This window comes from Drosophila busckii, chromosome 2L (assembly GCF_011750605.1).
Source record: "Drosophila busckii strain San Diego stock center, stock number 13000-0081.31 chromosome 2L, ASM1175060v1, whole genome shotgun sequence".
In the NCBI taxonomy this organism is placed as follows: Eukaryota; Metazoa; Arthropoda; class Insecta; order Diptera; family Drosophilidae; genus Drosophila; species Drosophila busckii.
Window position 1 is genome coordinate 13940131 of NC_046604.1, and position 22726 is coordinate 13962856.

Genomic DNA, 22726 nt, shown 5'->3' on the forward strand with positions numbered 1-22726 from the left:
ACGGCCCGTTTATATATACATATATTTGTGGGACGGCGCGAGTTCCGTTCGTTTGCTTTTCCGATGTGCACGCTTTGAAAATCGACGAGTAACTAATTTTAAAATAATTTTGAAAATCTCAATCTAGCCGCAGCAGCACGCTCTCATTCTTTGCTGTTTTCTTACAAGTGCTGCAAAGGATCAAGCACAAGTGTAATTGTAAGCAGTGTTGCTTTCGGCTTTTGTCTAAATAAATAATTAAAGTTGCATCCATTCTTTTCTTTTTCTTAGCAAACATACTTCTCTTATTTAAAACAATTGTAGCTCACAATTTCATTATAATGGAATTTTATTAAGAAATCATAAAGTCGACAGAGTACAACATGAATTATAAGAGCATGTGTGTGTGTGTGAGTATGTGTGAGTTTACTGACATTGTTGCGCTACGTTTAGACATTACTTCCTTTATATATAAATTACTTAGAGCTTATTAGTCGCTATATGAACTAATGTTTTAGGTGACCATATATGTATTCATGTATGTATGTGTGACAATGTGTGTTTGTGTTAAATCAAAAGTACTGTTAGGCGAATACAAATAAAACAAACAACTGATGATGTGACTGGCGTTGGAGCGCAACCCTATCATGTGGACTCCAAGGCAGAAGCAGGTTGCTCTTCTTCCTTTTCCACCTTCAGATCAAGTGGCGTCGTCGTCGTCGTTGTAGCCAGCTTCGGTGAATTCTGGGCAGCTGGACCATTGTTATTCTCCACCGCAGGCGCAGCATTATTTGTGGCAGTGTTGATGTTGCTGGTGTTGTCTTCCGGCGTATTGTTGCTGTAAACCTGTATAACCGAATTGTTGTTCATGTTTTCGACAGAGGCACCCGATATGGACAAATCATCCGCTGAATCATCGGCTTGACTATCCGTTTGCACTGCCTTCTCCAGAAGCAGATGATCATACTCGCGTATGGGTCGCGCTGCGGAGCCAAATTGCTTTGAGATTTGTAACAGTTCACGCAACGTTTCATTTTCCATCCGCAGCTGTGATATGGTCTGAAGTTCACGCTGCACATTTTCATCATCGGCGCTGGCCGCTCGATGCATAACCGCTGCCATTTCGTTGATTTTATCGCGTTGATCACGTATCACCTGCCAGAGGCGTTCATTGTAGAGTTCCTTAAAGTTTAGCTTGCTATCCAGCACCTTGGTGACTGTGTGTTCGCGATACTTTTGCATCATCAGTTCCATGGCGCGTTCGTAATCCTCAATACAGATTTTTAGCTCGCGATTCTCTTTCAGTATTTCGGAGCTATTGACATTTTGTTGTTGTATACGATTGACCAGATCCACATTTGTTTTGTTGTTGGCAATGCGATTAAGTGACTCGATGTCCTCTTGATACTGCCGCAGACTCTCCACCAGCCGATTATTAGACTCTGCATCTTCCAGCAGTGCTGTGCCCAGTGAATCCAAATCCTTTACGCGGCTGGCCATGCGTTGCGCATCCATTATCATCTGTCCCACAGATAGGTTCGCCATGACTCTTGCTGTTTTGCTTTGTCTCTATATTCCAATTGCTTTTGTTTGTAACAAAGCCCGGGGCCAGCTGCAACAACATTAAAAATACTGCTTTAACTTTGCATTACGCGCTGACTATTATTTACTTATGCTTAATGCTGCGACGCTGAACAGTTTTCGCCAATCATTTAAATTTAACAAACAAATTGTCAGCCAAAAGAAATACCATTAGAAATTTACGACCCAATTACTATATTTTGACAGCTGACAGCTTACCAGGGCTGCCATTTTAGCCATTTTGTGGCTAGACTTAGTCAACATCTAGCTTATTTTAGCTATAAACTGCTATAACATTATATATCATATTTTCTTTCCCAAAATTAGAGAAATATCTCTTATAATTTAAGTATACGAAGCATACTTTGAAATGCATTCTCCAATTTGACAAAAAAAAAAAACAATTTGACATTAAAGTGCTATACCTGCTCATCCGATAAAGATACAATAAATATATCGATATTTTTATACAATATTAACAGCCCTAATCCGATTTCAATGGAAAATTAATACAACAATAAAAGTAAAATGTTATTGTTTATTTGTTTAAGATGCTAAAGCTAAATACAAGCGCATGATGCAAGACAATATTAAAAGTGCTAAGGCTTTGATCAAAATAATGTGTGTGTAAGAAGAGGTTAATAACAGCAGAATAACGCAGCCGCAGCGCTGCGACTGCGCAAAAGCAAAAGCAACAAAAAGAGTAACGAATATTGGTTAAAAGCAGGTAAATATATAAGTAAATTTAAATTGACCTTTAAGTGCACAATATATCTAAGATAATATTGAAATTTGAATTTTTATTGCAGTCAAAATGAGGCAGATGAAAATGCTGCTCCTGCTGCTGCTGCTGGCGTCGACGCTGACGTCAGTTTTGTGCGCAATGCCTGGCGTGCGTATACTGCGTGATCCTGTAAGCCAAGTGGCAGAAATAAATGATAAAGTGAGTCTTGAATGTGAAACGAGCTTGCCACCGGAACGATTCGAATGGAGTTTTGCGGAAACTCGTCGCAAGATTAAATATTTAAAGACAAATATAACAAATGACAATGTTCTGTCCACGTTGAGTCTGACAGTCAGTGAATCAACACTTGGTGACTATCGTTGTGTGGCCTGGTTTGGACCATTGGCGGTGACTTCAACGACAGCGCAGGTGCAACTTACGAGGTTTAAAAGGTTGCACGACGCGGAGGAATACTTGAGCTGGCGAGTGCCGGCAGGCAATAGTATAAGTTGGAGCTGTGCGCATTTGTTGTTAGCAGAGCCAGCAGCAAACTGGCGTTTTTATAAGGATAACGTGGAAATCAAGTATGGACAAGAAGAGATTCTAATGCTAGAGGCATTGCAGTTGGAGCATAGTGGGAACTACAGCTGCTTGGCAGTGCATCAATCTACAGGAAAACAATTGAGCTTGGCGAGCTTGCAACTTAAAGTAGTTCAACAACAAGCAGAGCCCCGGCAGCCTCCACATTTGCTTCTAGGACAAAAAATGCAACAATTGGTAAACGTCAAAGTCGGACAAAGTGTGAATTTAAGCTGCGAGGGTATAGGCAATCCCGCACCTAGAATAACATGGCGCCATCTAGACGTACAGCAATCGAAGCCACAACTATATATAGCTGCAGTGCAGCCGGAGTTGGCGGGCAACTACAGTTGTGAGCTAAACAATGGGATTCGACCCGCCTTGGAACATTTGTTGCAGCTGCAAGTGTTGGAGGCACCACGCATAATTGTGGGGCCACAAGCAAGTCTTACCAATGAAGGCGCGGATTTGCAGCTGCAGTGTCAGGCACAAGGCAAACCCACTCCTGAAATATATTGGCTGCTCAATGGCGAAAAGAGCGCTTATGATACGGCTGCCACACAGTTACCCAATGGAGATCTGTTGCTGCAGAGCGTGCAAAAGCGTCATGCGGGCTATGTGCAATGCTTTGCCCGCAATGCACTAGGCGAGACCAGGGCAGGCACTTTGCTGCAAGTTAATCCCGAACAGAAGCAAGAGGAGGCGACCAGCAGCAGCAAGCCGCCGCCGCATAAACCGCGACGCCGACAAATGGTACCACCCTCTGCTCCCAATGTTACACGTCTTTCAGATGAGTCCGTGATGCTGCGTTGGCTTGTGCCCAGCAATGATGGTCTACCCATACAATTTTTCAAGGTGCAGTATCGACAGCTAGGTGAGCATGCCAAGCGTCGTAGCTGGCAGACCACCAATGATAATATACCATTTGGCAAACAGCAACGTTCGGAGGCACTGCAGCATAACTTTACTACATCTGTAACTGGACTACGCGCCAATTGTAGTTATCGCTTTCGTATTATGGCTGTGTATTCCAACAATGACAACAAGGAGAGCGCAACATCTGGCAAATTTTATTTGCAGCGCGGCGAATCCTTGAAACCTTTAGCTGTACCAGAGCTAGCGGATATCGAGGCTTATGGTCAGTCGGCCGTGCTGCTGCATTGGCGTCTAGCTGCCATATCGGATGAGCAGCTTATTTCGGGCTACTATGCTTACTATCGTCCGGCCAGTTCCGCGGGTGAATATCTCAAAATCACCATAGATGGTTCCGCTGCGCGCAGTTTTCTCATAAATGCCTTGGAGCCCGGAACTGTTTATGAATTTAAGCTGCAATCTTTTAGTCCCGATGCCGCCTCGGAGTTTAGTGCTTTGAAGCAAGGACGCACGCAGCGTCCACAAGTAGCATTCACAACAACGCCTGCTCCCTCATCCACTGACAACTCTAATTACAGCTCCAACGATACCTTTCAGCTTAGTCCACTGCTCAGTATTGGCAGCATTGGTGGTGCTGCTGCTTTGCTGCTCTTACTTGCCAGCTTTTGTCTGTGTCGCTGTCGGCGTCGCACTCAACAGGACCAGGAGCAGCAGCAGCATAAGACGCGTTTGGCTGAGTTGCGTGAGGATTTCTTGCCGTTGAGCGGCAATCAAAAAGCTCGCACACGTCACATACACATCACCTTGAACCCTTTGGAGCAACAAAAGCAGCAGCAACAACAACAAGATGTAGATAGTTTAAGCTATAGTCCTTTGCGTCGCTCACAGCGCAATAATAATAATCTCCAAGCACCCGACAGTCCTGGCGCACGTGTTCTGCTTAAACGTTCACGTCTGTCCAGTCGAGGATCTGAGAATCTTTCCACAGGCAGCTTAAATAGCATTGGTGTTTAAATAATTTCGTGATCTTTAGTCTATTTTTAGACCCTGTACGAGCATGTACAAAGGGTCTTATTTTTTATTATGCGCTACCTCTGTTTTAAACTCTATTTTTTAAATTGCTTCAAATGACGAAACTATTTGTACTTATGTACTAGATTAATTTACAACTAAGTACTTAAATAATTATAACTGTAAGTCTTCCATACTTATACCCCACGCAATAGATTGTAAGTTTAAATTCTGTACTGATAGCTGACTAGTATTTTTACATAAAAAAGAAAGTGACAATAAAATTAAGTTTACTACTTTGCTCAACTTTTAATACCCGCCTTATTGTTAATTATTCATTTACCATAAGAAAACGATACGTCTGCAAAAACTTATACGCAAAAAATGTTCTTGGCAATTTATTATTTAAGCTTACATAAAAGTTTATTTCTAAAAAATAATTTAAAATCTATGCCGGTGGCTTTTGTACTTTAGCCAATTCAGCCTTAAATTTAACAATAGTTTCACGAGCTAACTTTAATTTATCTTTGAGCGTGAGTATTTCGGTTTTAACCTTCTGTTTCACATTCACAATGTTGTCCAGTGTTTTTTCCTTCTTCTCTTCAACTGCAAAATGGAAAAATTAATAAAAATATAACAATACATACTTTAAGCTATTTACAATCTGTATCGTGGTGGAGCAAGCCATTGGCACTCTGTTCAGAGAGCGTTAAATAATGCTGCATAATTTGCGTAGGCTCCTGAAATACAATCTCCTCATAGGCCTCTGAAACCAGACCCTTCTTGGTGTCCATTGTTGTGGTGGTGCTAAGCTCGCCATCAACCACCGGCGACTGAAAGAGCTTTAGTATATGATAGCAGGTCACTGGTCGTTCCGACTGGTCATTGAAGTAAATTTTTATGACCACTTCGAATTCACCCCAGCCCGTCTCAGTTACTTCGTACGGTGGCTTAACTACAATGCGATTTGGATTGGCATAACTCTCGTGCAGCTTAAAGTGCACCTTTTTTACATAAATGGACATATCCTCATCATAGAAGGGCTTAAGGTACACCTTCCACTGATGTGTGTGTCCATCTTCTTCACGTTTTTTACCAAAGGAGCGTGCAATGTTACCATACACAATTGGTTTCACAATGGTAACGCCCTTAAGGCGTCCACCAGATTCGGCTCCAAAATCCGCCATCTGTTATTCAAATAAATCTTTAACTTTAAGCATAAAAAAGAAAAACCAAAACAAAACGCGTTTGTTGTGTTTGTGTTGGCTAACGGCAAATAGATTTTCAGTGTTGGTAAAAGATTAACTTGCAAAACAACTCTGTGCTGTGTTGAAGATAATTATTCACCACAGTTAATATTTATTTTCTTTAGTGGCGGCGCGCTTTTTTTACGTTAAAGAAAAAGGGCTTATAAGTAAATAAATTGATTGTTTACAAGTTTAAGAAAAAGCTAAATTATGGCGCGACGTGGCGGGAAGCGCATACGTATGGACGATCCGCCGCCGGCGCCCGAATATGAAGATATGCATATGAGTGACGCCTTAAATGAAAGTGCATCAGATGCGGACAGTCCCACCAAACGCATGACAAGATTACGTGCGCGCGGTGGTGTACGTGACAAACCACCTATTATTGATGATGACGAGGACGAGTTCTTTGCTCCAGTGTCGCGTAAACGAAAAGCTCCACAACCACGTAGAGCGCCAGCGGAGCGTAAGGAGCGCATCGAGCGCCCACGCAAAGAACCTGTGGACAAGGCTCACCATGAACGCATTGATAATGAGCGTGAAATAACCACAGACGAGAATAGTCTGTATTATATAGTGCGACACTCGAAGAATCCAATAGCAGTAATATAAACAAAATTTTTCTTAATTAATTAATATTATTAATATTATTTCTCTATAGACCATTGTAGATCAGTGGATAGAGCAGTATAAAGCGAATCGTGAGACTGCTCTGGTGGCCCTAATGCAATTCCTTATCAATGCCAGCGGCTGCAAGGGCAAAATAGCTGAGGACATACAATATCCTTTGGATCATACGGCTATTATACGTCGCATGACCGAGGAGTTTGATGAGGAGAGCGGAGAATATCCTTTGATTATGACTGGCACACAATGGAAAAAGTTTAAAAATAATTTCTGCGATTTTGTACAAACGCTGGTCAAGCAATGCCAGTATTCCATTATCTATGATCAATTTCTCTTGGATAATTTGATATCTCTGCTAACGGGCTTGTCGGACTCGCAAGTACGCGCTTTTAGACATACGGCTACACTGGCGGCCATGAAGCTAATGACGGCATTGGTCGATGTGGCACTCTTGGTCTCAAATAATTTTGAAAATGCTGCAAAGCAATTTGAAGCGGAGCGTGTCAAGGTAAGATACCTAAATTATTGATTTCATCTAGAAATTCGAACTTAAATATCTGAATATTGAAAACAGTCACGCGATCGTCGTGCGTCAGATCGTTTGGATTCGTTAATGACAAAACGCTCGGAGCTGGAGGAGAATATGGACGAGATTAAGAGCATGTTGACCTACATGTTCAAGTCGGTGTTTGTGCATCGATATAGGGATACTTTACCCGACATACGCGCCATATGCATGGCAGAGATTGGCATCTGGATGGAGAACTATCCACAGAATTTCCTAGATGATTCATATCTCAAATATATAGGCTGGACCTTGCACGACAAGATAGGTGAAGTGCGTTTACGTTGCTTGCAGTCCTTGTTGCCCTTATATGACAAGGAAGAGCTTAAGGGTAAACTGGAATTGTTTACATCCAAGTTTAAGGATCGCATTGTGGCCATGACGCTGGACAAAGAGTTTGAGGTTTCTGTTCATGCTGTTAAGTTGGTGATAAGCATACTCAAGTATGTATATTATTACATTTATTTTCTCTTTAATAATGCTGTTTAATTTTTAGAATACATCCTGAGATATTGGCTGACAAGGATTGTGAAATAGTCTATGAGCTGGTTTACTCCTCGCATCGTGGTGTAGCACAAGCATCGGCAGAATTTCTCAACGTGAGGTTGTTCCACTTAACTCCCGATATGGAGGAATCTAAAACCAAACGTGGCAAGGTTCGTCAACCCAATACTCCGCTCATCAGGGATCTAGTACAGTTCTTCATAGAATCTGAGCTGCATGAACATGGCGCGTATCTAGTTGACTCGTTTATTGATAGCAATGACATGGTTCGTGATTGGGAATGTATGACAGACCTGTTGTTGGAGGAGCCAGGATCGAATGAAGAGGTTTTAGACAACAAACAAGAATCCACGCTTATAGAGATTATGGTTAGCAGCGTTAAGCAGTCAGCATCCGGCGAAGTGCCTGTGGGACGTGCGAGCAATCGTAAATTTACGCTTAGCTCCAAGGAGCTAAAGGCTATACAGGATGAGAAAGTAAAGCTAACGGAACATTTTATTGTTACGCTGCCTGCGTTGCTAGAGAAATATCAAGCGGATAGCGAGAAGCTGGCGAACCTGCTGGCGGTACCGCAATACTTTGATTTAAATCTGTATACTACCAATAGACAGGAAGGCAATCTACAGGCGTTGCTGGATAAGATTAGCCACGTCATGACTATGCATACTGGACACGACGTGTTGGAAACCTGTGCCAAGACGTTAGAGTGTCTCTGCGCTGAGGGGAGCGCAACGTACACACGTTGCAACATAGCGCGCTCCAATATTATAGAGAGCGCAGTTAACAAGTACAAGGATGCAATCTCTGAATGGCGTAATTTAATTTTACGTAAGCACATTATAGTAAAAAGAAAAATGAAACACTCATCTAAACTTTTACTTTGCAGGTGAGGAAACTCCAAATGAGGATGACATTTACAATATAACCATAAGTCTTAAGGTCTTATCTATATTATACTCATCCCACAATTTAAATCCTTGGGATTTGTTTAAGGACTTGTTTCGCGATGTAGAGGAAGCGCAGTGCAAGGACGATGCGGAGCGTTGTTTGCCCAATGAAGCGTTAGCCTATTGCGTAGAAGCTTGTTATTTCTCCATTAGCTGGGGACTTTACTATGTAGAGAATGACTGCGAGTCCTTGAATGTAGCTGAGACAGTAGCAGAGCTACGCAGCAATCTGGACAGCTTTATGTCAGCCTGTTTTGAACTCACACGGGATGGTCCCACTGCGCAAGTACAGGAAGCTGTTAGTACTCTCAGATATATTTTTATTATACATATAAAGTAATTTGTAATTTGTTCTCTAGGCCTATCAGTCTATATGTGATCTGCTGATTATCTACTCGGATCAGCTGGCACGCAGCGAGAGCGAGCATATACGCAGCTTGGAATATAAGTCTCGAATGGACGAGCATCTAATTTTGGATAACTTTGTGCAGCATTATGTCTTTTCTATGAAGCAAGTGATAACGCAGGACGAAACGCGTATCGAGGAGCTACATAAGAAGCGTAATTTCTTAGCCTGCTATTGCAAGCTTATTGTTTACAACATTATTCCTACTATGCGGGCGGCGAGTATCTTTAAATATTATGTCAAGGTCAGTCTGCAGGCTTGCTTTTTTTCAAAAGTGTGCTCTTTATCTAACTACTTTTCTCTTTTTAGTGCTATAATGATTATGGCGACATTATTAAGGCAACCCTAGGCAAGGCGCGTGAAATCAACAAAGTCAACTTTGCTATGACTTTGCTGCTGAGTCTAGTTACTGTCTTCAAGAGTCTGCAAGAGCAGGACGACGATGGTCTGGTGTCCAAGACTTCGCAGGAGTTTATAGATCTCAAGGAGTTGGCAAAGCGTTTTGCCCTTACCTTTGGCTTTGATGCGCTTAAGAACCGTGACTCTGTGGCAGCCATACATCGTGGTGGCATTTATTTTGCTGCCAAGAAGCAACCAGATGATCCAGTGCGCGCACCCACTCGTCTTCTCTTCCTAGAGGTGCTTAATGAGTTCAATTTCAAACTGCTAAAGCAGGATAAGAAAGTTATTATGAATTTTCTGGACAAAGTCATACCGCCGGCTATGCCTTCTAGTCGCGCAGAAGAGTGGCAGCCGTTGATACTATACCGCAACTCCTTGCTGCATGGAGAGACAGATCAAGTGCCTGTGGCCACAAAACGCGCATATACACGCAAGCGTCGAGATCATGGTACGTTGAGAAAGTTTCCTGTGTTTGAAAGTGTTTTTAAATTTTGTTTGATTACAGATGAAGCTAGTGATGAGGAGGAGGACGATGAGGAGCATAATGATCCCGATTATAGGGGTTAAAGTACGTTTACTTGAAATTTAACGAACTATTCATTCTAATAGGATTAAGCCCAAAGTAAAATTTATGTTATTATGTAATTAAATTTTAATTAGCTTTTTATGTACAAAACTTAAAAAAGATAATGTTGTAAAGCAGTTTAAATTAATACTCCATCATTTAAATGTGGAAAATTGTGTATTTTAAAATAGTTTTCTTTTAAGTAACATTTTTTAATATTAATTCATATTTTATATAGAAATAAAAATCTATTTTCAAATTGTGTAAAAACTAAACTGACGCATTTAGAAATGAATTTTTAAAATTTAATAGATGGAATTTGAAAAAAATTTCCCAAATTTAAATGTGTGACATTTTGTTTATACAAGACAATTTGTATATCGATTATCAGCATGGTAATTTATCGAAATTAATACCATCGCAAGGCGGCAAAGTAGCGTACATTAAATTTATTTACATTTTTGAAGATGTCTTTGCCCAAAACGCCAGAAGAACTTGTGAGCATGGATACTGCCAGCTGGCAACTACTGCTCCAGGATCCAAACCAATGGCAGAATATACCGTTGCTGAATCATACCCCGCTACACAAACTGAAAGATCAAACTTTGGTGCGTTTTCGCGGAATGGTGCAGGATATGATGGATCAGGAAATCTATTTAGAGCGCTATGGTGTCAAGTCAGCAGATGGTATAATGCGATTGCAACAAGGAAAATATCGCGATTGCTTGAACTTGGATAAAGATGAGCAGGTGGACTACGATAATGTGGTGCATGGCGAGCGACGCACATTGTTTGTGGTCTCGGTGCCCGGCCTGAATGACTGGGCGAAGCAGCATGAACACAAGTGCAACGTGCAAGAAGATGAGCCCATGGTTTCCAATAGTCACGGAGTGAAACGCGTGCTGCAAGAGGAATCAAGTGAGGAACAAATGGAAGTGGACTCACATAAGAGACAATGTTTGGAGTCACCGCAGCAGCTGGAATTGGCCAAAAGCAATGCAACCACCTTGGCTGCTAGCTATTTACTTAATTCGCCTCTGCCGGAACGTCCTAGCATGGCCTGCATGGTCAAAGTGTATGAGAACTTTGATAACTTTAGCTTAAACTCGTTGCTGGACTTTGTGGGCTTTCTCTCTGTGCACCCGGCATTGGATGCTGCTTTGCTGGAAGCAGATACAGCCGAGAACTTGACCGAGTTGGCAGCGCAGCATCCTTCACCTTTACTCATACCACGTTTGCATGCATTTGGCGTGCAACCGTTGCCACATGCGAATCCACTGCTAGATCGCAGTCTACAACAACCCAGTGTGCCAGCAACGTTGCCTGCCATGGCATCGCTGCATAAGGATCTTCGCATGTTGCTCAAGCTTTGTCTGTTTGATGATGAGCTGGCTGCTGATTATCTCATCTGTCATTTAATCTCTACAGTTTACAGTCGCTCGGAGCTGCAGAGCATTGGTAAATGCGCTTTAAATTTATGTAATCTGCCCAAGAGTCGGGTAGAGGGCTATGCTAGGCAGCTGTCGGAGCTGCTGGCATTGTTACTGCCTGCCAGTCACTATCTGCCAATGTCCCTGGACACCCTAAATACCGCTGCCTTTGCGCCCAAGTAAGCTTCCTTTTGATTATAAGTCTAAATTCAATGCATATCATGCTTTCCATTTGCTTTTAGAAAGGATTACGAGACCAGCAAGCTAGTATCTGGTTTGCTGCAGCTGGCGCCGCATACACATCTCATTTTAGATGAAACCTGTCTGCAGCAAGGCAAACTGGAGGCTAGTGGTGTGCAAGCAGTACAGCATTTGGCAAATTTAATAAATCATCAGCAGCTCAAGTGCGACTTTCAATATTATCATATAGACTATAACGTCGATATACCTGTGCTGATATTTAGCGAGGGCAGAAGCATGTTGCCGGTGAGAAAAATTATAACAGCAATTGCATACGAGTTACTATTATATTTAAACAAATTTATCTTTTAAAGTCGGATTTTGTGCTGCCGTTAAACGCTGATTCCAAGGCTATAGAGATACACGCCGAGTCCATGCAGGCAGCGCAGCATTATCTTCAACCAGAACGTCTACAGCAGCTGCGCAGTTATCTCACATTGGCACGTACCGCCAGCTACAATGTCAGCGATGCGCTGACCGAGCAAATACAGCAGGACTTTGTGCAGATGCGTCAAGCGAATGCCAAAAGTAACGCAGATGATTTACATGGACTGCTGGTGCTGTCCAGACTGCTGGGCATAGCGCGTGGTCAAGTGGAGTTGGATAAGAATACTTGGGACATGGCTATGAAGTTCGAAGCGCAGCGTCGTCAGCGACTGCAAGCGTTGCCCAAGTCACAGGTTTCGAATTAATTTTTTATAATTTATTAAATGTTTTTTGTACAAATTAAGCTTTCTGCTTGCACTGTTTACTGTGCTTTTCCTGATTCTGCTTGAGCTGTTGGAATACTTCCATTTTTTTTTTGCCATTCAGATACCACAAGGTTTCCTGATACGAGCTTGGCAACAGTTCCTTGACAGCAAGTTCTCCGGCGAATGTTAAATAAAAAGCATTGGATGTTAATTTCTCCAATGTATTTGCATTCAACGCCTGGACTATGGTCATGAGCTGCATATATATGCCAGAGGTATACACCACATAGGCAGTAATCTTGATAAATGAATCCACAGGCACAGGATTATAAAAGGCAACATCTAGGATGCACTGCAGTTGTGGACGTCCGCTGGAATATATGCTCGCCGTAATTATGCTAATCTCTACAGCATTTCGCATTATATAACCACCAAAGATAGTATTGTGGGCATTGCGATTGTCTGGAAATGGGTGCAGCATGGTAGACTGATATGACTTCGACATATAGGCGCTGTTGGCGGGCAGTGCAAGCGTCTGGCCTATGTCATGCACCAAACTTTTGCCTTTGGTGCGTTGGAAAAGCTCAAACATCAACTGCTCATCTGACTTGGTGGGACGCTTATTTAGTACAGACTGATGCTGATTTGCCTTGCGCACCGTTTGACGACGCTGCGCATCCGCCAGGCAACGCTCCTCCAGCTCATTGGCAGGCTCCAAAGGATTGACAGGCGCAGGACCTGTGTTGGTTGCGTTGCGGCTTACCATCATAAAGACAGCTCGCGCCATGTTTTGCATTTCTTGACGCAGATAAATGGTTATCTCCATGGAGCTGTTGCCCGCCCAGCTTACATGACCACTAAGTTCTATGTCTTCAAAAGCTGACAGCGAGTCCTGTAGTATTTCCACCTTATCCACCAGCAATGTTACAAAAGTATAGGGCATTGGTATACCCTTGGGCAACTTGGGCACATATACGTGACGATGGCAAATCCATACTGCAAACAAATCCAGATCTTCCATAAGCCGACCCAAACGCAGTCTGCCCAAGTGATTTACATAATGAACACGTATGCGCTCATCCTCTTTAAAAGGCAGTACAGCTGTTGTATAGGAATCCTTCATGCTACGCTTGGGTAAGTCCTCACGATTGGGTTGGTGCTTGAGCAGCTGCGCTCGGCAAAATGGTGGCGTATGATAAGTAGACTGCACATTCATTCTTTCATTGATCTTTTGAATCACTGTTAAGCATATAGTACGAGTTCTTGCTTAAGTATTCTCGACACACTCACCTTCCTGCATTGTACCCGAGTGGTGTCCTGGATGATAGCCTTCCACATCGCAAGCATCTCCCAAGTAACATCTACATGCGCTGAGATGCAGCTCCTTCTTCAGTATTTTATAGGTTCCCCACAAATGCCGCACCCCAGCAGCTTTTTGCAGAGTTCTTGTGCGGCGTATCAGGCAAACCATCCCTTAGATTTGAAGCTACTTAAATTTACAGAAAATTTTGATGTAATTTTTAAAATAAACATTGGGTCTATATTTCATTGAAATTCTTATCAAAATTCTAAGGACTAGATCAGAGAATTCTTAATTGTCCTATAAAATTCAATCCAATTAATATATTATTGATTTCAGAAGTGGTGAAATACATGTATTATTATATTAATTATATATATATATATGTATATATTAATTTTTGCAAAAATAGCAGATAACAGAACTCAGCGACTGCTAAGCTAATGTTCGTTTCCATGTATAAGTATGTCTTTTATTTTTGTTATTGTTTTTTCAGCCCCTCCAGCGAATTCAATTAAGATAAGTATGCTTTGATGAGCTCAGAGAGTAAACTTTTGTTATGAAATTCAGCAAAATATGCTTGATTGCATGATTGCGTGTGTGAGTAGAAGAGAGATAGTCGAAATTGCGGTGTCATCATTAGAATGCTGCTTGCCCTTATTCTCTTTCTCTCTCATATAAAAGCAAAACAAAACCTGCGATCGATTAGTACAGCTTAAACCTTGTAGGGGGAAGCATCGAGAGTTAATAAACATGTCAAAAATAATTGTGTATGGTATAGACTTGAGTCCACCAGTGCGTGCTGTTCTCTTGACACTTAAGGCTTTAGAGCTGCCATATGAATATAAAGAAGTCGATCTTGCCAGCGGTGGGCACAAACGCCCAGAGTTTCTACAGAAGAATCCCCAAGGCACAGTTCCAACCATAGATGACAATGGAAGCATCATTTGGGATTCACATGCCATTTGCAGTTATTTGGTTGACAAATACGGGAAGACAGATGCGCTATATCCCAAAGATTTGTTGAAGCGTGCGGGAGTAAATCAACGTATGTATTTCGATGCCAGCAGTATTTATATGGCGCTGTGGAATTGCTCGCGTCCCTTTTGGGTCGAAGGTTGCACTGTTGTCAGCAAGGAAAAGACAGGCAACATTTTGGAAGCGCTGCGTCTTACAGATGTTTTTCTGGGTGAGAACCTCTATATTACCGGTGATACCCTAACCATTGCGGACTTTTGTTGCGCCGCCACCGTTTCATCACTGCCAGCTGTGCTGGATATAGATCCTGTGAAATATAGTAAAGTTACGGCCTGGCTGGAGCGTCTCAGCAAATTGCCATACTACGCGGAAGCTAATGCAGTGGGCGCCACTAAGTATATCCAGTATATGCGCAGCCAGTGGACCAATGTGGAGCTTTAAGTTTAAGTATTGAAATTTTCAAAAGTAAACATAAAAATAAACAGCTATCGATTAATCTTCCTGTGTTTTTGGTATATTTTGTGTATTGCCTCTCTGGTCACACTCTTTTATTGTAATATTTAATAACAAATTGTTATAAAAATGAGCAAAACAAATAAAGTTGTGTGGTCAGATGAAATATTATACTTTATTATCAAGTATATTAAAGCTGCACCTTATATATGGGATCCATCCCATCCATTATACAGTTTCAAAGCGAAAAAAGCTAAATTCTGGCCGCGGCTGGCTGAAAAAGTAAACAATTGCTGTGATTTTTATTTAAACACAGCTGTTACAAAGGGTGAGCATATAAACAAAATATGTTTAACGGCTAACTAACAATATGGAAACATTTTTAGAGGCGCTGCAGAAGAAATGGACAAATATGAAAACGTACTACTTTTTTGAGGAAAGCAAGTCCAGAAACACAAGCGCAGAAGCGGATAATCTCAGCAGCACCTGGAAATTTAGATCCACACTATCTTTCCTGAATCCATCCATGGATAAGTCGTCACATACACCGGCTCCAAGTGCCAATGAAAGTGAGGTGTCCAATGATGATCCTTTAGCCACCCGTAATGTTACCATAAAAGAAGAACTTTCCGAGGTGTCGTTTAATGAAGATGAAGAAAGTGTACCTACACCCTCACCTTCTCCCACACCACCACCCAGTAAACGTCCGAAGACATGCTCCGATACAAATGTGAGATTGAACCAAACCAACTATTATCATTATGGTATGACTATATCACAAGATCTAGATCAGCTGGATGAGGAGTATAGAACGGAGGCTAAGTTGGAAATAATGCAAATTATTGCCAAATTCAAAAGAGAACAGTTGTTAAATAAAACTACAAACTAACTTATTGCAGTATTTTTCGCTTTCAAGCCTATTCAATAATATTTTTATGCAGTACAGATTGTTGCCATATTGTCCACTTTAATTCATAAAAATGATCCACATGTTATGTTTAATTTGAAATATTGCAAAGATTTTTAGTAACGTTTGCCTATTTTTGTTGACTTATGAGTTAAGCTTTTTTAAAGCTTTTTCCATTCGTAATTTAGGTGATTTATGCTATCGATAGTTGGCAACACTGCAATGGCATATGAAAATCAAACCAAAACAAACCCAACAAAAATTTGTTTTTTGTTTAGTATTAGTTACTACCTAGCAAATGAGCAAGCGCAATTTGAAAGAGAAAAAATTAATTTAACCTGTGACAACTGCAAGTGCGTATGTGCATAGTTGGAAATTTTTATATAACGGAGAGTGACAAAAGCAAAAAAAATCAATTGACTGCGCAACGAAAATCGATTTAAGTTTTTTGTACGGCGGGCAGGAGGCGCTGCTGCAGGCAGCTGCTATCTAACGGAACAGGTTAAATTAAATTAAATGTATAATTGTGCAATAAATTTCGTGTCACCCGCACACGACGTACGCAAAATGCAAAAGGTTTGGCAGCTGGAACGTTGGAAAGTTTCGACAACGTTGCTCCTTCTTGTGCTGATTTGCCTGGGCAACAGTGGCTGCAATGCAGCGGATACGGACATAACGTTGGATGCCAAGGCAACACTTAATCATCGCATACAAAGCTTGGATTTGCTGGTATTTGTGTTCCTGCTAGCGCTAACGGTATTAACCATATGGTTGTTTAAACATCATCGTGTCTCCTGGTTGCATGAAACAGGACTCGCTGTCATTTATGGTGAGTTTTTTTTTCTATGGAAACATATTGTAGCTTTATTTACATTTGTCATGTATAATATAATTATGTACATACAATTAATTTGTGCGCTTTGCGTGCCCATTTGGCGTTGCCTGACGCGTCTCTAGGGCACAAAACGAAAAGAGCAACAACAACGAGTCGTAATCAGGCAAATGCTTTACCGTCTAAAGTATTAAAGCCCACTCGTGATATATGAAGCTGACGCTAAAAATTCCAAGTGAACTTCAACTTGAATAAATTAAGATATAAGAATATAAGATATAAGAATATTTTCTTTTACGTTGCAAAAAATGCAATCACAGCTAAATTACATACATACATACATACATGTATGTATTTTATGTGCATATATAAAAATAAATAAAATTTCAAGTACATTTGCTTTTTATTCACAGTCCGACGTTGAATATTCGATACAGTATTAAATAAAATTAAATTCAAGTGTTTCTTGTGTATGATGATAAATATTGAATATATTAAACAAATATTTGTATATTTGTTATTCGTATTCAACTTTCGTCTTATTATTGAACTTTCACTGTACTTTGTTTTGTATGCATTTTGTTGCCACATTATTGTTGCCTCATTTGCTTTGGTGATTTTGCTTTGTGCATTTGTTGTTGTTTTCAAATAAATTTGCTTTGACATCAGTAAAGTTAATTATTTACACGTTAACTTGCCTAACGTATACACAATAAATAAAAAAATTTCAGAAGAATATACATATGTATGCTAATTAGAAGCGCTGGTCACGTGATAACAATAACTTGGTTTTGTGTTAACAGTTGTGCCGGTTAGATCTATCTTAATTTGGTCAAAAGTACAACAGATTGCGCATTATATACGACATGTTGTTAAACAAAATAAATATGGCATAAACAAGAATAATAATATATAGATAAAGCCTTTCAGACTGCGCCAAATGTTGCTATGCCTTATCATGCAATGAGTCAGTCTTTTTTTGTTCATATACAAACGCTATCATTTGTCTATTTATTAGTCACTTTAAGCGCTAGATTTGTGTTAGGTAGATTTAGATTTTGCCGTAATGCTTATAGTATACCACTATAAACCCCTCGTAACCGATTCAATTAAGAGTGCAGCGCGCTAAAAGAATTTAACTAGTTTATAGTAGAATTCATTCATTTAAGTGAATTTAACTTATAATATAATGGCACTAAAAGCTTTATAAGATTAATATAAAGTAAAGAAATATTTAAATTGATGCATAATGCAAAAGTTCAAAAATTCAAGTAGTAGTTGCATAGATTTGTGGAACTTTCCAAAGCCTTTTTGAATCCAACTATAAATTTGTATTTATATTTTTTATTTTAGGCTTAATAGTGGGCGCCATTATACGCTATGCAGGCACTAATACCACCTTGGTGCACATGCAGGTGGAGACCCAGGGTGTGCCCATCTATAATGACAAATTGCCGCCAGATACACTGTGGTTTAAGGTAAATTCAAAAATGTAGTTGCACTTTTAACATAATGTATATGTTTTTTTTTTAATTTATATACTTAGTATCCAGTTAATCAGACGAATGCAACAAAACCGCCCGAGGGCGTGAAGACCTATGCATATGTATTTCGGGGTCAAGTCTATGATATAGAAGAGAATGAAATTGATTTAAAGGCTACTTTCGATCCCGAAGTGTTTTTCAATATAATACTACCGCCTATCATATTCTATGCAGGCTATAGCTTAAAAAAGGTTTGTATATTCGTTATGTATGTTTTTATATATTTATGTATTTTTCTACATTTTTTAGAAATATTTCTTTCGCAATTTGGGCGCAATTCTAACGTTTGCCATTGTGGGCACCACTTTGTCGGCCTTCCTAATCGGTGGTCTTATGTACGGTTGTGTAAAATTGATGCCAAAATATTTGAGCAGCAGTTTTACATTCCTGGACACGCTGTATTTTGGTGCCTTAATCTCACCTACGGATCCGCTTACAATATTGGCCATATTTAATGATTTACGTGTGGATGTAAATCTCTATGCGCTAGTGCTAGGCGAATCTGTGTTGAATGATGCAGTGGCCATAGTGCTGAGTGGGTAAGTAAAAGAATACCCCAATATATATGTTAAATTAATTAATTTGTCTTATAGTGCCATACAAAACTACGGTGAACATTATTCCAATTCGGGCGAGTTTGAAACATCAGCTTTTCTACGTTCATTGGGCGACTTTTTCTCCATATTTTTGCTATCGCTGATGATTGGTGCTGTCATGGGCTGTTTTACAGCATTGATATCCTTTTTTAAACATCCGCCAACTTATAAACTATACATTAAATCAATATTATTGTTATCCTTAACTCCTGCCACACTTGACCAAGTTTACGCGCGTGCGTGACTTTCCTTTATTAGAATCGGCGCTCTTTGTGCTTATGAGCTATAGCACCTTCCTGCTGGCAGAGGCTACTGAGCTTACGGGCGTTGTTGCTGTTCTATTTTGCGGCATTTGTCAGGCGCACTATACGTACAATAATCTCTCGGAGGATTCCCGTCAGCGCACTAAACAAATCTTTGAGCTTCTCAACTTTTTGGCGGAGAACTTTATATTTTCCTACATAGGCGTTTCGATGTTTACCTTTCCCAAGCATCATTTCGATGCGGGTTTTATTATAACAGCTTTTGTAAGTCTTTAAAAAAATAACTATTTTTTATTTTTATTAATTCTGTATCTTTGCAGATCTGCGCTGCCTTGGGACGTGCCGTTAATGTCTATCCTTTGTCCTGGCTTTTGAATATCAAACGCAAGCCCAAGATTTCCACAAACTTCCAGCATATGCTCTTCTTTGCCGGCTTACGTGGCGCCATGTCATTTGCCTTGGCCATACGCAATACCGTTTCGGATGCACGTCAGACCATGTTGACGGCCACCTCATTGATTGTCATCTTTACGGTTATTATTCAAGGCGGCGCAGCCAACTTTTTGCTTAATTGGCTCAAAATTCCGTAAGTTTTTATTGCCAATGCTAATACTTTTAATTGTTAATTGTAAAAATTTGTTATTTCACAGCGTTGGCGTGGACGATGAGACTGAACAGTTGAATAACTATCAAGTGCATAGTGTAAGTAAATCATTTTGATTAAAGTGCTATATATTTTTTATTATCTATTACAAATTTTATGTAACTAAATTTTTGAAGTGATTCTAAGATTATAATGAAATTTAAACAAGGTTATTTGGAGCTATCAATTTTTTTAAAATATTAATAAATATTTTATAGACGTAGCATACATATAATGTGTATAAATTATATTTTGTAGCTCGTCTTTAGCATGCTTAAGCAAATATTTAGTCTTACATACATATCTACATATGTGTACTATTTAATTTGTGTGCCTAACATAATTTTACTTTTTATGCATTTTCACAACATTTTGTTGCATCATCAAAAACAATAAAATAAATAAAAAGGTATACAATTCCATGGATAATTCACATTCGGTGCCGGTACGTTTATAAATGTATTACAATTCATGCTACCATAATTTATTGTGCAGTTATTATAATTGTTTAAAGCATATCACATAAACATAAATGTAATAATTTTGCTTAAGTTTGTTTTATGTTTTTGATTTTAGTTTTCGTTTAATTTGTATGCTAATTGTTGTTGTGTGTTGAAATTTCTGCAGTCTGATGGTTATTTGCAGGACGTGGAAGGTGGTGGCAGCGGCGGACGTGGAAAGCTGCGTATAAATAGCGGTGGTGAAACTAATTTGGATACACCTATAGATGGCCCCAGCGGCCGTAGACGAAATAGCCATGAGAAGGCTATACTAGCTAGAATTTGGGGCAACTTTGATACAAAGTAAGTGCAGCAAACAATTGTTTACAACCATATAAACTATATACATTTAAATGCGCATAGATATATGAAGCCCTTGCTGACACATTCACGTCCTACGCTACTGGAAACTTTGCCTGTTTGCTGCAATCCCATAGCACGTCTGTTGACAACCACACAACAGCTAACGCAGGTGAGTAGTATAAAATATACATTCTTTTTAAAATCTATTCTAATTTCGTCTAATATTTTGCTTAGGATGGCAGCGAATTTCGACGCGTTGATTCCGATTCGGATATATGCATTGATAATGACACTGGAGGCAATGGACTCAGTCCGGATGCCTTAGCCGGCACGCGTCGCAATTCAATAAATCGCGTAAGTATACGTTACATGGGCGATACTCACAATCTACTCGCTAGCTACAGAAATCTTGAATGAAAAAAGCACCAAAAAGACTAATAAAGTAGACAAAGAGCAAACTAACCAAAAATGCAATAAGCAAAGATTAACAACTAAACAAACCAATTGTACTTAAATATGGAAAAAGAATAATCTAAAATATTGTATTTGTATATATTTTATATATATAAACTCATAGTTTATGCTGGCCAACGTAGACAAGTTTTATACATAAAACCGATTGAAAAATTGTGATTTGTTTTCTTATATATATAATTTGATAACCAATTTTATTGTTAATTTTGTTAATACTATTTGTTATATTGTTATTATTTGTTAAAGCGAGGCCAAACTGTTTATTCTAGTCTTAATATTTATTGTACATTCCTTAATTGCACGGCTAACCTAAATATATCTAACAACAACAACAACTCAACAACAAATTTTGCAAAAACATTAATTTATTTATTTTTGCTCCGGCAATTATATTTCTTATCTATCTCCCTAAACTTTCATCCAACAAATTTGATGCGGATTCTTTATATACTAAACTTTTATAAAATTTAATGTAATCAAAATAGTCAAATATTGTAAATGCAAATAATCACATTGCTAATGAACATAGTTTTGTTACTAACAATTTTATGTAATCCAAAAAAATGACAAAATCAAAATCGAATTTAAGAACAATATTTCCTTACCTAAACTATATTTTTATTTGCCTTACTAAACAAAATATATACACAAATTTAATATTTAACACAGCTAATAACAGCATTGCTTTCATTTAAAACAACATATATTTTTGTATTTGTTTTTAGTTTAATGAAAATTTAAATTGACTTCAGATTGTCCTAAGGTCCTAATATAGTCCATATAGGCTATGCTTGGGAATATTTTTTATAGTTAGAATTTTGAAAGCACTCTGCACCCAAAAATAAAATTTATTTCGGTACTTGGTAATTATTATTATTATTTTATTGTATACGTCTTATTTCTTAGAATCTTAACTAACATGCGACTAACCATGTAAGTATAAAATTATAAGTTGATTTGCTTTATGCTATATTTAAAACAATGTTAAGCTTTACTTATAATTTATTGCAATTTATGTGCTCTTGTTTTTTTTATAGGTTACAACTGCAGCTGGAAATGTTTATATTTAAAAATTTAAAGTTAAGTTTTGTTGCGCAATTTGTTGTTAGATTTTTATAGCAATTGGTCTCATTTCAAATTACAAATTAATTATTAAGCTATTGTGATTTGTTAAATTATATTTTAAAGCGTAAAACATTTGATTTTATTCTTAAATTATTTACTGTACATAATTTCTACAGGCCCAAATTACAAACAATTATTTAAAGCTTTTAATAAAAAGCCAAAATACTCATATGTATACTCCTTTTTCTTATTTTATTTAACATTGCGGCTATATATTTTCATGTAAAACATTTAAAAAACAATAAAACTAATTGTACCCACAACAAATTTAGCTGGAAATTCTGGAGCATGTTCAAAGTCCTGTATCAACGCGAATCAGACTCTTAGGATTTTATGGCAAAAAATTATAGTATTTGTAGCATTAGTTTTGTAAATTGCAATAAATGCACTAAAAATTAACAATAACTAAAGTAAAAATAAATATATTTAAAAATTA

The 22726-nt window shown here is 38.9% G+C and overlaps 9 protein-coding genes across 20 annotated transcripts; 6 read left to right on the plus strand and 3 right to left on the minus strand.

The window, feature by feature from the left end:
* Positions 1–60: 60 nt before the first annotated feature.
* LOC108606847 (glutathione S-transferase 1-like) lies at positions 61–15146 on the plus strand. Of its 2 annotated transcripts, none has more exons than XM_017997347.1 (3): positions 61–65; positions 7732–7734; positions 14401–15146. In XM_017997347.1, exon 3 carries the CDS (start codon positions 14426–14428, stop codon positions 15089–15091), a length of 666 nt encoding a protein of 221 aa, XP_017852836.1. In that variant the 5' UTR covers positions 61–65; positions 7732–7734; positions 14401–14425; the 3' UTR covers positions 15092–15146. The 2 variants fall into 2 exon arrangements, with proteins under 2 accessions (XP_017852836.1, XP_017852845.1); XM_017997356.1 differs by having other exon boundaries at positions 14408–15146.
* Positions 312–1769, minus strand: LOC108606827 (FGFR1 oncogene partner 2 homolog). Of its 2 annotated transcripts, none has more exons than XM_017997314.2 (2): positions 1650–1769; positions 312–1591 (listed from the first exon to the last, which is right to left on the minus strand). In XM_017997314.2, the coding sequence occupies exon 2, from the start codon at positions 1522–1524 to the stop codon at positions 625–627; it is 900 nt and encodes a 299-aa protein (XP_017852803.1). In that variant the 5' UTR covers positions 1525–1591; positions 1650–1769; the 3' UTR covers positions 312–624. The 2 variants fall into 2 exon arrangements, with proteins under 2 accessions (XP_017852803.1, XP_017852811.1); XM_017997322.2 differs by having other exon boundaries at positions 312–1611.
* LOC108606861 (interference hedgehog) lies at positions 2090–5037 on the plus strand. The gene is made up of 2 exons (XM_017997369.2): positions 2090–2287; positions 2370–5037. The coding sequence occupies exon 2, from the start codon at positions 2375–2377 to the stop codon at positions 4748–4750; it is 2376 nt and encodes a 791-aa protein (XP_017852858.1). The 5' UTR covers positions 2090–2287; positions 2370–2374; the 3' UTR covers positions 4751–5037.
* On the minus strand, positions 5140–5988 carry LOC108606839 (YEATS domain-containing protein 4). Its single transcript, XM_017997335.1, has 2 exons — positions 5409–5988; positions 5140–5353 (listed from the first exon to the last, which is right to left on the minus strand). The coding sequence occupies exons 1-2, from the start codon at positions 5932–5934 to the stop codon at positions 5196–5198; spliced, it is 684 nt and encodes a 227-aa protein (XP_017852824.1). The 5' UTR covers positions 5935–5988; the 3' UTR covers positions 5140–5195.
* Positions 6115–10062, plus strand: LOC108606764 (cohesin subunit SA-1). Its single transcript, XM_017997179.1, has 8 exons — positions 6115–6597; positions 6656–7129; positions 7196–7629; positions 7683–8518; positions 8577–8935; positions 8997–9287; positions 9353–9893; positions 9951–10062. The coding sequence occupies exons 1-8, from the start codon at positions 6205–6207 to the stop codon at positions 10010–10012; spliced, it is 3390 nt and encodes a 1129-aa protein (XP_017852668.1). The 5' UTR covers positions 6115–6204; the 3' UTR covers positions 10013–10062.
* LOC108606807 (mini-chromosome maintenance complex-binding protein) lies at positions 10339–12393 on the plus strand. Its single transcript, XM_017997280.2, has 4 exons — positions 10339–10405; positions 10478–11619; positions 11683–11926; positions 11995–12393. Exons 1-4 carry the CDS (start codon positions 10403–10405, stop codon positions 12370–12372), a joined length of 1767 nt encoding a protein of 588 aa, XP_017852769.1. The 5' UTR covers positions 10339–10402; the 3' UTR covers positions 12373–12393.
* Positions 12353–13895, minus strand: LOC108606815 (acyl-coenzyme A thioesterase 9, mitochondrial). Of its 2 annotated transcripts, none has more exons than XM_017997293.2 (2): positions 13663–13895; positions 12353–13611 (listed from the first exon to the last, which is right to left on the minus strand). In XM_017997293.2, the coding sequence occupies exons 1-2, from the start codon at positions 13841–13843 to the stop codon at positions 12407–12409; spliced, it is 1386 nt and encodes a 461-aa protein (XP_017852782.1). In that variant the 5' UTR covers positions 13844–13895; the 3' UTR covers positions 12353–12406. The 2 variants fall into 2 exon arrangements, with proteins under 2 accessions (XP_017852782.1, XP_017852791.1); XM_017997302.2 differs by having other exon boundaries at positions 12353–13600; positions 13663–13747.
* Positions 15147–15232: 86 nt separating the features above from the next.
* LOC108604018 lies at positions 15233–15992 on the plus strand. The gene is made up of 2 exons (XM_017993304.1): positions 15233–15431; positions 15490–15992. Exons 1-2 carry the CDS (start codon positions 15233–15235, stop codon positions 15990–15992), a joined length of 702 nt encoding a protein of 233 aa, XP_017848793.1.
* Positions 15993–16281: 289 nt separating this feature from the next.
* LOC108606773 (sodium/hydrogen exchanger 6) lies at positions 16282–22655 on the plus strand. Of its 9 annotated transcripts, XM_017997268.2 has the most exons (14): positions 16283–16839; positions 18196–18320; positions 18389–18577; positions 18636–18925; positions 18980–19121; positions 19201–19509; positions 19566–19831; positions 19896–19947; positions 20298–20333; positions 20516–20691; positions 20752–20860; positions 20926–21045; positions 22072–22098; positions 22203–22242. In XM_017997268.2, the coding sequence occupies exons 1-13, from the start codon at positions 16527–16529 to the stop codon at positions 22081–22083; spliced, it is 2139 nt and encodes a 712-aa protein (XP_017852757.1). In that variant the 5' UTR covers positions 16283–16526; the 3' UTR covers positions 22084–22098; positions 22203–22242. The 9 variants fall into 9 exon arrangements, with proteins under 9 accessions (XP_017852681.1, XP_017852699.1, XP_017852690.1 ...); XM_017997192.2 differs by lacking the exons at positions 22072–22098; positions 22203–22242 and adding an exon at positions 22563–22655 and having other exon boundaries at positions 16282–16839; XM_017997210.2 differs by lacking the exons at positions 22072–22098; positions 22203–22242 and adding an exon at positions 22563–22655 and having other exon boundaries at positions 16282–16839; positions 20534–20691.
* Positions 22656–22726: the final 71 nt, after the last annotated feature.